Raw genomic sequence first — 12,785 nt, forward strand, 5'->3', positions numbered from 1 at the left:
CAGAGGAAGGGGGAGAGACAAAACCCTAACATGGAAGCCACAGTCTTTTTTTAAATGTTGACATTAGTATTAGTAGGGGTAGTAGTAGTAGTAATTCATGTCCTTTAAATGTTCAATAGTTATTCCATGGTTATAAAATATTTTCATTGCTATCTTAAATATTTTCTTTATATTATTTGAATATATTTGATTTTACATTTTGGAACCAAAAGGTACTGCTTTTTTTCCAGTTTCATTGAGATATAATTGACATAAATAACATTGTATAAATTTAAGGTGTACACTAAAATGATTGATATATGTATATATTGTGAAATGATTACCACAGTAAATTTAGTTCACATCCATAGACTCACATAGTTCCAAATTTTTTTCCTTGTGATGAGAATTTTTAATATCTGCTCTCTTAGCGACTTTCAAAACTCCCAGTTATAAGATAAATAAGTTCTGATGTAACGTATAATGTGATGACTATAGTCATCAATAGTGTATTGTATAATTGACTTGATTTTTTTAAGAACACTTTTAGATTTACAGCAAAATTGCGAGGACAGCACCCAAAGTTCCCATATGTCGCATATCCAGTCTCCCCTACTGGTAACATTTTGCATTAGTATGGTACATTTATTACAATTCATAAACATATGTTAATACATTATTATTAAACAAATTTGGTCCAGAGTCCTTCCTTTATGCCGAATTCCTTAGTTTTTACCTTAGTGTCCTTTTATCTGTTCCAGAATCCCATCCAGGATAGCACATGATATTTAGTTGTCATGTCTACTTAGGCTTCTCTTGGCTGTGACAGTTTTTCTTATTTTCCTTGTTGTTTTTGTTTGTTTGTTTTTTATAAATTTATTTTATTTTTATTTATTATTTTTGGCTGTGTTGGGTCTTCGTCGCTGCACACAGGCTTTCTCTAGTTGCGGCGAGCTGGGGCTACTCTTCGTTGTGGTGCGCGGGCTTCTCATTGCGGTGGCCTCTCTTGTCGCGGAGCGCGGGCTCTGGAGCGCATGGGCTTCAGTAGATGCGGCACGTGGGCTCAGTAGTTGTGGCTTGTGGGCTCTAGAGTGCAGGCTCGGTAGTTGTGGCGCACGGGCTTAGTTGCTCTGGAGCATGTGGGATCTTCCCGGACCAGGGCTCCAACCCGTGTCTCCTGCATTGGCAGGCAGATTCTTAACCACTGCACCACGAGGGAAGCCCATTTTCCTTGTTTTAAATGACCTTGATAGTTTTGAGGAGTATTGGTTAGGTAGGACAGAAGTTGTTTTATAAACTAATCTTCGAAGTGAGATCTCATCACTTTTGGCCATCCTGTATTTGGTAGAAGTGAGTACTACTTCTAGTCCATACTCAAGGGGAGAATAATTAAGCACCATCTCTTGAGGGGAGGAATATCAAAGAATTTGTGGCCATATCTTTGAAACCCCCATAAGCTTATTAAAACAGAGTGCCAGGCCCCACCCCCAGCGTTTCTGATTCAGTAGGTCTGGGGTGGGGTCCAAGAGTTTGCATTTCTAACAAGTTCCCAGGTGACACTCCTGCTGCTGGACCAGGGATCTCACTTTGAGAGCCACTGGGAGCAGGGCTTGGGCAAGACCTTGGTGTGTACAAATGATTGAAAAAAGTTCATCAAGATCTATTTATTTCTCTCAAGATCCTTCTTTTATAACTACAACCAGCACTGAAATCAACCCACTGGTTTAGCTTCTGGATTTTGCCAGTTAACATGAAACTTTTAGCTTAAATAAATAAATAGTTGGATAAAAGAGGTACAACCATATCTTGTGTTTGTATTAAATATTTATTTCATTTGATTGTCACAAATGCCAGGGAGGGAGAGAAATCGGGTAGCCCCGTCTGACATAAGAAGTCACAGACACAGAAAGGCTAAGTGACTTGTCTAAGGTCACACAGTTAGTTAATAAAAGAACCAAGCTTAGGACTGGGTCATTTGAGCCCTGGACCAGCACAATTTCTATTATACCAGGCTCTATCATATTGTTCCCAACTTCTAAGACTTTGCCACCTTTTGGAGAAAGATTAATAAAACTAGGCACATGACAATTCAGTAAATCAGAATACATAGATTTAAAGTAGCATTTTGTTCAGTAAAAAAGGAAGGAGTGAAACAAGTCTTTCCAAGCTCAGAAAGATCAGCAGCGATTTGCGGCTTAGGTTGGGAAAAACCCCTCTCCATCGATATTCAACTTCTTCCTGCTCATCGACTCCCACAACTGCCACCAAGTACAACATGCTTCCTGGTAGCACCCGAGAAAGTCACTGGAGGAGTCACAGGCCACAGGTCTTTTCGTCTGCCCATGCACACCAACACGATTGCTTAGCTCTTCTGGCAGAGCTCTTGGTTAAAGAGGTTGTTGGTATGTTTGTTCAGCTTTTTGTTTTGAAAAGACATGGTAGTCTACATACCATACCACCACCAAGATGACCAAGATGTACTTGAAAATCTAGAAGTGAGGGAGGACCAGTGGATGTCTTTGAGTGTACGTATTACTTTTCTCTTTAAGTTCAGAGTAGAGGTGCAAGCATTAAGCAAAGAATTGGGTGCACAGAGACCCAATGAAGGCACAAAAGCTAAATAGCTACACACCAATAATCTTACTCACTGAGAAAACCAGTCCAATCAGACCAAAGGAGTGGTTTCCAGTTACATTTTTACCTTTCCTCAGAGAACATTCTACCTTTCATTTAGTTGATGTTTATACGTTGCCAAAAATAAAGCAAGGTTTGGTGGAAATAGTTAAAGCAGGCTGTACTTCATACCTTCACATTAGGAAATAATGATTGCATATATTGAGCCCTGAGTTCACGTTCACTCTTATACAAACAATACCTAACATAGTGTAAGTGTAATACATAGTGTAAGCACAGACTCCTGTCCAGAAGTAGTGGTGCTGGTGGTGGTGAGGCATGAAAAAGAGTCAGGGGGCTGTCCTATGGTGGTGGTGGAGGTGAGGGGGTATGAAAGACAGTGCCTAAGACCTTAAATTTGATCCTTTCCAATGGTAGCGGTTGGGGGGGGTGACATGAAACAAAGAGACAGTGACCTTACAATTAATCCTGCCCAGTGGTGTTAGGGGGAGTTCACGGGGAGGGGGCGAGAGGGGGAGGGACTAAATGAAGTGCCATTGACCTTATAATTGACCCCGTTCAATGGTGGTGATGGCGGTGGTGGCATGAAACAGTCAGTGACGTAACAATTAATCTTGCCCAAAGGAGTTGGCCCAGGCGGGTGGGGGGGGGTGGCTATGAAACAGAGAGTGACATTACAGTGAATCCCGTCCAGTGGTGAGGGGCAGGCAGGAATCCGAACCAGTGAGTTTATTTTTGCCCAACGGTGGTGGCTGTGGTGGAGGGCATGAAGCAGCCAGTATAGTTAAGTGGTAAACAGAAGATTTAAAAGTGTCAAGACGCAACAAATACCCTGAAGTGTAACAGTCAGCTGATCCAGGGAAGGCCTCCCGGAAGAGGTGCCTTCGGTGGAGAGGGGCCTTGAGCAGCGCTTCGGATTGGATTCCGGGCGAGGGCCCCGGATCTCCTCCCAGTCCCCTTGTACCTCCGCCACCTTTAGGCCGCGGAGGACGTAGCCCGGGACGGGACAGGGTGTAGATGCACTTGCTGGGCCTGTCTGGGTCCCGGGAGCGAAGGAGGGGGGCGCCCCCGGCTGCACTCCGGCAAAAGAAAGCGAGGGCGGCAGCGGCCAATCAGCAGCCAGCGCGTGCGGCCGCGCGCCCCTAGCGCCCCCCGCGCGCCGCGTACGTACGGCGGCTGGCTCCGCCCCCGTGGGCGGGGCCTGGGGAAGCCGCGGGCGGGCGGGCGGGCGGGCGGCCGGGGCACGGGAGCTGCTGGTGGTGCTGCTGGTGGTGCTGCGGCGGCTGCACCCGCGTCGCCGAGGCCGAGACGGAGGCCAGGGTGCGCGCTTGGCGAACTCGCCTAATCCGCGCGGCTCGGCTCCACCGGCCTTTGCGGCCGCTTGAGCGTCTTGACTGGTCTCTGCGTTGCCCCGACGAGGATGCGGCTGTTCCGGTGGCTGCTGAAGCAGCCGGTGCCCAAGCAGATTGAGCGCTATTCCCGCTTCTCGCCATCGCCGCTCTCCATCAAGCAGTTCCTGGACTTCGGTAAGTGCGGGGCCGCGGGTCGCCACGGTCCCCACGGCCCCGGGGTGTGGGGCCGCTGCCTTCTGGGCCCGCCGCCGCAGGTCTCCGCCGCCTCCGGGCAAAGTCCATTGGAACCGCGGGCGGGGCTCCGGGATGCCGGGGGGCTCGGATTTCGGGGCGCAGAGGGGCATGGCCTGCCACCCGCACACCCGCCGGGGGCTTACCCGGAGACACAGAAACCGCATCCGAGGAGCCTCATTCCGGGCGGGACTCTCCAAAGCTGCCGTCGTTAGCTTCAAATCTACTTGACACAGACCTCACCGCCCTTAAAACTTCGGAGCGGAGTGTGGGTGGCTTTTGAACGTTTTTGTATTTAGATTCTTTTTTTTTTTTTTGGATTGGGTAAGAGCTGTTTAGAAACACTTTGAGGTCGAATAAATTATGCAATGGCATTTTGTTCCTTTTCTGCTCTTAAGGTGCTCCTGTCTGGCCGGAGCGCCGGGACTCGAACTGCTGTCTCGTTCGTGCAGTGTTAAAGCAGTTAGAGGCCTGGACTGCAAAAGCCTTAGATGCTGGGAGGAGCGGACGTGTGGGCTCCTAGCGTCAGAGCAGGGTCTCGTGCCAGCACCTTTCGCCGCGCCTCTCCTTCTGTGTCCCACCTTCTCCCCTGTCGGGCGGGACGGTGGGCAGCTTCCACGAATTGAGGTGGGAGCGCAGAAGACCCGGCCCCCACCCTGCCTGAGGCCTAGCTGAGATGGGAATAGATTCCACGACCTTCTGTTAACTGGATCGTGTTTCCCCAGAGTGGTGCCGTTTCAAGCGCGGAGGGAATCCTCTAAGTTGGGTGAATGCGAGGCAGCTGGTTGTGGAACACCTGAAAGTATTAAAACAGAAGTGCGCACCCAGCTAGCAGGAGGGAACGCGGCATCCTGGAAGGAAAAGAAAATGGAGCAGCAAAGATGTTCTGAGCTCTCGAGGGAAAATAATGGGGCGGCTGGTCGTTTAATGACTTTTAAGTAAATGTCAAAAGATGGTGTCAGGTAGGCATAAAAACCTAAGTGCAAAGTAGGTAGCACATTCGGAGAAGACCCAGTAAGCACCATGTGATGTTGTCCATACTTAAGTTAGGATAGAAAGAGAGGAATAGGTTAAAGTTGAGACCAAATTAAATTTTAAGAAACCAGTTTGCCAGCGAATGATGAGGAAAGTCAGGGTTCAGTGACATGTTGATCTTTGCATCTTAAACTTCAGTCCCAGAAGCTTTTCAGTAGTTTTACTTTACCATCTGTGGCCACTTGTGAGAATTTTAGAGGTTTGAGGCAGCCCCCCGACTTCAGAGTTTAGAAAGAAAATGTCGCTCTTGCTATAAATAGCAACATTCTGTCCCTAATTTATGGTTTAGAGAGATTCTGAAGGTATCGACTTTTCATTGGGGTAAACTGAGACAGGTTAATTCACAGTAAAAGGAACAGAAAGAATCCAGAGACTCCCAGTTCCTTCCTTCCACCCTCAAAGTTGAAGTGATAGCTCTCATAGCTTGGCGAAATTTTGGTTGATTTATTTCTATAGCAGCTAATATCTACCATGTTAATAGGTGTCTTGGCAGAGATGTTATTTGAGTAGGAAAACCACAGTGGGGCATAGTGTTATCGTGGAAAACCCGTGGGACCATTATCTGGAAAGAAATGTTCTAATTCTTGCTCTGCCACTGACTCAGGAGCCTGGCCTTGGCTAAGTGACTGAACCTCACTGGGGTTCATTGTCCCCGTCAATAAAACACGTGGATTGTATAAGGTCATCTCTAAAGCACAGTTCCCAAACTGTGTGATCCTAATTTCCAAGGAAAAGGGATGAGCTTTTTAAAAGAAAACTACCAAATCTTTGGATAGGTATTTCCCGTAAGAGCCTTCTGACCTATTTTGGGAAGAGTGGAGGGGATACTCTAATCTAGGATAATGGAAGGAGCCTAATAATTGAAGTCTTTCCCTTATAAGGAAGCTCACAGAAGAGCTATATATAATTGTAGTGGAATGTGCTAGAAACTCAAGGCTCATTTGTAATGCCCAGAGACGAATCAGGTGGCAGGCAGTCTATCTTTAATGCCAACAACTAGAAGAGGGTTGTCACACAAAGGCCATTTCGACTTCTCCCTTTCTCTTGGTTCTTCCAGCTCTGGATAGAAGTCCGATTTTGGCAAGTGCTGCGGGAGTTTGAGAATTTAGCAAGGATGTGGGGATATTTTTAAGGTGAGAAGGAAGAAGAGTAAAGAGGCTTTATGCCCCTGAATGATTGGAGAACACTGCAGGGGAGGGCCACCTCCAGTGCTTACAGGCCCTGAGTGGGAGCAGCAGATGACTACACGAAGCCAGCTTGGGGTGGGGGGCCGTGGCAGCCCCGTCCACCCCGTACATGCTGGCTCCGGAGGGGCAAGCTGACCGGCGCTGATTCAGTATACTTTCAAGACCTAGGGCTCAAACAGAACAGACGCGTGAACTATGCTGACCCACAGACTGCCACTTCGTGACGTTCTACCTGGCTACTTTGCAAACGGGACCGAAGTTTTGGACTAGAATACCTGGACAGGGACCAGAGAAAGAATATCCACGGAATTTCACGTTTACAGTATTTGTTAGAACCGCATCAACAAATTGTGGTTTCTGTGGGCACTGAAGCAGCTTTCTTTCGCGAATGTATCCCCACTAGTAAATGAGATGATCTTCCTTGTTTAAGAGGGAAGGCTAAAACTGCGTGTTACTCCAGAAGCAGTGACTTTATTTGAAATGAGGCCTGCTCAATCTCAGCACTCTTGACTTTCTGGGGCAGGTCATTGTTCGGTGGAGGAGGGGTGCTGTCCTGTGCGTTGTGGGAGGTTTACGAAAGCAGCACCCCTGGTCTCTCCGCACTAGATGCCAGCAGCACACCCCGCCCCCCCCCGCACTCCCTCCACACATGAGTTGTGACAACCAAACATGTTTCCAGACACTGCCATGTCCCCCAGGGGAGCAAAATGCGTCACCCTCTGTTGAAGACTACTGCTGTAAAGCATTTAGATGCCTGCATGGTCTTCATGCCTGTGCCCCAGTCCTCCAGACTTTACTATAAATGTTCTGGGGGGGCTGGGCATTGGTATTTTTGGTTGTTCTTAAGCATAACCAGGGTTGAGAACCACTAATTAGATGATCTTCTGGATCTAGAGTTGTCCCCCTTTCATCCGTGGGCAGTATTTCTCTATGCCCTTTAAAATAAGAAGAGTTTTCTTGAGCTCAATCTTTACTTGAAACATGGCCTTGCACACAGTTAGCAAGTTTAACAAGAATAGCAAGCGTTCTAAATGGATCATGAGTTTATAAGGGCAGTAGTGCGTTGTGAAAGGTGAGATTAAAAAAAAAAGAGATTCTTTTTGGCCTGAGATTATAGTTACATGGTTCCAAATTCAAACGGTACGAAAGGACATAGAAAAGTCAGCTTCCTACTTTTGTCCACTAGCCTCCCCATTTTAAAATAAACGGCAACTTGTAATACTTTTGTCCGTACCTTTTTAAACTTCATTCCTTAGACAGCTTTCCATATCGTAACTGCAGAACTTCCTTTTTCTTTTTTATGGCTTCTGAGAATTTGTTTATATGAGTGTACTATACTCATTAGCCAACTCTCTGTTGACGGCTAGTAGGTTGTTTCCAATCTTTGCTGTGACAGCCTGTGCTACGCTGAATTACTGCATTCATCATTTCATGCGTGTGTGAGTATATATATAGGACAAATTCCTAAACATGGCATTTCTACACCAAAGGCTATGTGCATTTGAAATTTTGATAAATATTGTCAGATTGCCTTCCATCGAGGTTGTCTGTCTATCCTCTCACTAGAAGTTTCTGAGAGTACCTATTTTCCTACACTTTTACCACATTGTTGTCAAACTTTTGATAAGTGAAGAAGTGTATCTAGATAAAAGTTTTTTCTCCTTGAGTAAAGAAATTTTTTAAATTGAAGTATAGTTGATTTATAAGATTATATTAGTTTCAGGTGTACAGCATAGTGATTCAGTATTTTTACAGAGTAAAATATTTTAACTTTAGCTTTTTATTATGGAAAATTGGAAGCATATACAGTACTAGAGAGAATAGTTTGATGAAATCCTGGGTTCATTATATTGATCTGCACGTGCTGTTTGTCTGTGGATGTTGTGTGTATGTGCAGTCTGTTAGATTTTCTTATCAATGTCATGCTTGTTTCAGAAGAAATACATTTTTTTCTGCACTAAGACCAGTTTATCTTTTGAACTATGTGTTCTTCAAAGATCTGGTTAGAATCCACCCATGAAACCTTTTAAACCTAGTGTGTCTTGGGGACTGTTGCTTTTTGACAGGTTTCTCTAGTCTGTGGTATTGATCTGGATAGATTTTCTATCTCTTCTAGAATCCATTTTGATGTATTTCTCTAGAAAATTATCCTAGTCATCAAGGTTTTAAAGCCAGTTTGCAAACTGAGATAGTAATTAGTCTTAATTTTCTCTGTGGCTGATCCTCCTTTATTCCTTCTATATTCTCCCCCTCTTTTGTGATTAGATTAGTTGTTGGTTTATATGATTGGATTCACTTATTAGCTTTATGACTTTTGTTTTCTAGTTCATTAATGTCTACTTTGATTTTATTAATTCCCCCTCATGTGCTCAGTGTTATTTTTTTTCTTTTTGAATGGCAAAATTCATTTCTTCTTTGTTTATTTCAGTATTTAAGGCTACAGGCATTCCTCTGAACACTGCTTTAGCAGCTGATGTGTATAGTGTTTGATGCTTTTTCTCCCCAGCTCTTCTGCATCTTCAGGTTTTTATTCTTATGTGAACTAAGACTTGAGTTTTATTTTATTTTATTTTTTTATAAATTTATTTATTTATTGGCTGCATTGGGCCTTCATTGCTGCGTGCGGGCTTTCTGTAGTTGCGGCAAGCGGGGGGCTACGCTTCGTGTGGCACGCGGGCTTGTCACTGCAGTGGCTTCTCTTGTTGCGGAGCATGGGCTCTAGGCGCACGGGCTTCAGTAGTTGTGGCACACGGGCTCAGTAGTTGTGGCACGCGGGCTCAGTAGTTGTGGCTCGCGGGCTGTGGAGCACAGGCTCAGTAGTTGTGGCACATGGGCTTAGTTGCTCTGTGGCATGTGGGATCTTCCCAGACCAGGGCTCGAACCTGTGTCCCCAGCATTGGCAGGTGCCTCCCAACCACTGCGCCACCAGGGAAGCCCAAGACTTGAGTTTTTAAATTTCCAGTAGACGTGCACCCTGTATTTTAATTTTGTTGATTTTTACTTTTGCTGCATTGTGATCAGAGAATGTTATCGGAGTCATTTCTTTAATTTATTGATGTTTGCTTTGTAGTCCAATCTGTGTTCATTTCCTGTCACTGTTCCTTGGGCAGCAAAAAGAAGGTTATGTTCTCTTCTCAGGTTACAGAGCTTCATATATCAAATCTACCATATTAATTATTTTATTTGAGTTTTCTATACCTTTGCTTTTTTTAATCTAGTGGATCTGTCATGGGTCAAAAGAAGTTCAGGTCTCCTAATAATCCGATTCTGTTTCTCCAGTTATTGCCTATGGTTTTTGCTTTGTGCCTGTTAATGTTGCATTTGCTGCTTAGACATCCTTAACTGTCATTTCGAGATGCACGCTTTAGGGTACAGAGTGCTGCCCTTTGACTAGTTCAGTGCTTTTTGGCCTGGATTCATCCTTACGTGACATTGAGATCCGGAGCCCTATCTGCCTCTTGTTTTCATTTTCTGCTAGAGCGTTTCTGAATTTCTTGAAATGTAGTATAAAGCTGGGTTTTGCTTTGTGAGTCAAACTTTTTCTTTTATGTGGTTAAGTTTAACCAGTTTATATTATTGATATAACAGATCTGTCATCTGTAACGATAAACATCTATAATTTTCTTTCACTTTATGTCTTTAATACCTGTAATTTTTCTACCATATTATATATCTTGCTTTGTTTTGTTATATTTCTTTCAGTAATTAGGTTGGAATTTTTGGTTCCAGGGATTATCTTTCTACTGATTCATTTAGACTTTCTTTGTCCAGTGTGGTCACCACTAGCCAGCTGAACCTATTGAGCCCTTGAAATGTGGCTGTTGTGACTGAGAAACTGAATTGATTTAATTTACATTTAAACTTAAAAGTGACACTTGATTCAGTTAATTGGAAAACTTTTAAGTATGTTTAGAACAGTTTGGATATGTGAATCTACCTGAACTGTAAATTTGATGAAATCTAATTATAGGCCAATTATTTCTGTTAGAAATTTAGCTTTTGAATTGAGATGTAAGTATGACACACTGGATTTCAAAGACTTAATATAAAAATACTAAACTATCTCAGTATGTTTCTGTATTGATTCCACGTTGAAATGGTAATTTTGGGGGTATGTTGCATTAAATTAAACATCAAAAATTTCACCTGTTTCTTTTTATGTTCATATGGCTGCTAGGAAGTTTAAAATTACGTGTGTGGCTCACAGGTTTCTATTGGACAATGATATATTAACTCCTTAAAAGGAGTAATAGAAATATCACATTTTAATGTTCAGAATAAACATTTATTGATTTTATTTCTCAGTTTAACTTTTACTCTTTTTTTCCTGTAAACCTGTTGCTCTCAGGAGTTTTGGGCCAATTAACTGTCTTTGAATGGCAGTTAACGTTACCGTGGTTCTTTGTGACGTTTGCAAAAGCTTGAGGTCTTTCTGTTAAGTGGTTGTTAAGAATTTAAAGTTCTCTTAGTGATGTAAGAAAAGGAGAACTTGGACTGTATGACATAACTTAAAGATAGAACCTTCTGAATCTTGAATGAGTTCATAGGAAATGATTCACAGTTTCATCTGGACATGCTTTTCATCTTTCAGCTTTACCCTGTCCACTTCGGGTTCCTTCATTAATCACTCTGATCCGCTCCCTACAGACTGACTTTCTGTTTTATTTCCCAGTTGCTTTGCACCCGTCTTTTGCACAGCTGCACTTGTATTAAACATATTTGCTCCTGGCTCCTGTTCTTTGATTTTATTCTGAACTGTCTCTTTCCAGAGGGTAGGCACTCACCTGTTCTTTGTACCCTTTTCACAGCTTCCTCAGCTGTTTGCTTTCTGCCCAGAGTGGGCGCTTCATAAGTGGTGATTATTGACTCCATTTAAAGGTTGTTAAACATTATGTCACTTTAATTTAGTCAGTTGTTATATAGGTCTAAACTTCTGTAATGTCCCCACATTTAAATATAGCATCTCTGAAATAAAACCACCAGAAGATACGTTGTCTGACAATAGGTTGTCTGACAGCTCTGTCTTCTTTTCACAGAAAAGATTTCTGTCATAATTACACTGGTTCTCTGAACCTTGGAGCCTTTAGCTATTAGAAGGAAGCAACCAGTTTCCCTGTTTTTACTCTTCTTGAGGTTTGAAGGCCCAGCTGCCCTCTGTTTTCCTTTAGAAAGTATTTTAAGATTCCAGTATCCACTGCGAAGTTGACTTTGGTTGCAAATGACTGCTCTTCGGAAAGCCTTGAGTTTGTAAGTCACGCTTCTTAAAGCCTGATTACTACTGGGGAGAAGAGTGGTTTTGTTTCTGGAGAAAATGAGGAGAGTTTTTGGGTTTTGTTTTTTTTTAATTGTGTTAGGAAAAGAGAGAAGCAGTAGCATTTTGTTTCTGAGTGTGTACATTTTGTACCTTTACATATATGTACATGACACACCTTTTCTGTAAGAGATGATGTTCTTCTGTGAGGAGTTGCCAAGAATTAGACTAATCTGTTTAGAGACAGAGCTAATGATTCAGAATTAAAGGGGAAGAGTACAATTTCATTTAGGGTAAAGATATCTAACGTGGCTTAATGCACCCTGATCAATATTTAAATTTAAAGAAAGAATTGGCCTTTTGGGCCCTAAAGATCTGATATGACTGGATTTCAACATAACCTGGTTTATCAGGCTCTGAGCGTTTAAGGTGTAGTTCCAGCTTTGTTCGTTCTCTCGGCAGTTTTGTGTGCTTCTGAAGGGGAGACATGGCCACACGTCCTGACCTCTTGATGACTGAGTGGTTTCGTCCCAGTAAACTCTGGGAAGTTGATCAGATTGTTGGCAAGATTTGGGAAACCATGGTCTTATTACTGGATGGAATCAGAAAATATCACCATAAATTTTCATAAAATGAAATTCTATTATTTTACTTCCATGATTATCTGATTTACTTCCATGATTATCTGATTCCAGAGTTGGACAAATCCTTTTTTTTTTGAATGCCATAGTCTAAGACAGGTTATCGAACTATAGCCCGAGGGCCAGCCACCTGTTTTTGTGTTACAATTAACAGGCTGTATTTTTAAGAGTAGTTTTAGGTTCACAGCAAATACGGGCAGAAAGTACAGGGAACTCCCATACACCAGTGTGGGACATTTGTTACAGCTGATGAACCCACACTGATCCATCATTATCACCCAAAGTTGATAGTTTCTATTAGCGTTCAGTCTTTGTGTTACATGTGCTCTGGGTTTTGGCAGCACCTATTTTTGTAAATAAAGTTTTATTGGACCACAGCCATGCCCATTCATTACATAGCGTATGTGGCTTCTGTACCTCTGCAACAGCAGGGTTGAGTAGTTGCCACAGAGACGATTTGGCCCACAAAGCCAAA

General features: G+C 43.3%; 2 protein-coding genes across 4 annotated transcripts in view; one reads left to right on the top strand and one right to left on the bottom strand.

Annotated features, from left to right (window-relative positions):
* The window catches only part of KLHL15 (kelch like family member 15), a 475,484-nt gene that overhangs the window by 394,754 nt on the left and 67,945 nt on the right, over positions 1 to 12,785 (bottom strand). The window lies entirely within an intron of this gene.
* The window catches only part of PDK3 (pyruvate dehydrogenase kinase 3), a 138,356-nt gene that overhangs the window by 57,992 nt on the left and 67,579 nt on the right, over positions 1 to 12,785 (top strand). Inside the window, exon 1 of one of the 3 annotated variants that reach the window (XM_004284917.4) lies at positions 3,794 to 4,139. The exons of 1 other annotated variant lie outside the window; for it this stretch is intronic. In XM_004284917.4, coding sequence (XP_004284965.1) covers positions 4,034 to 4,139 — 106 coding nt within the window. In that variant the 5' untranslated portion in view covers positions 3,794 to 4,033. Of the gene's footprint in view, positions 1 to 3,793; positions 4,140 to 12,785 lie in introns of those variants that run through there. One more of the 3 variants, XM_033415093.2, reaches the window with a different exon arrangement.

This window comes from Orcinus orca, chromosome X (genome assembly GCF_937001465.1).
Source record: "Orcinus orca chromosome X, mOrcOrc1.1, whole genome shotgun sequence".
Classification (NCBI taxonomy): domain Eukaryota; kingdom Metazoa; phylum Chordata; class Mammalia; order Artiodactyla; family Delphinidae; genus Orcinus; species Orcinus orca.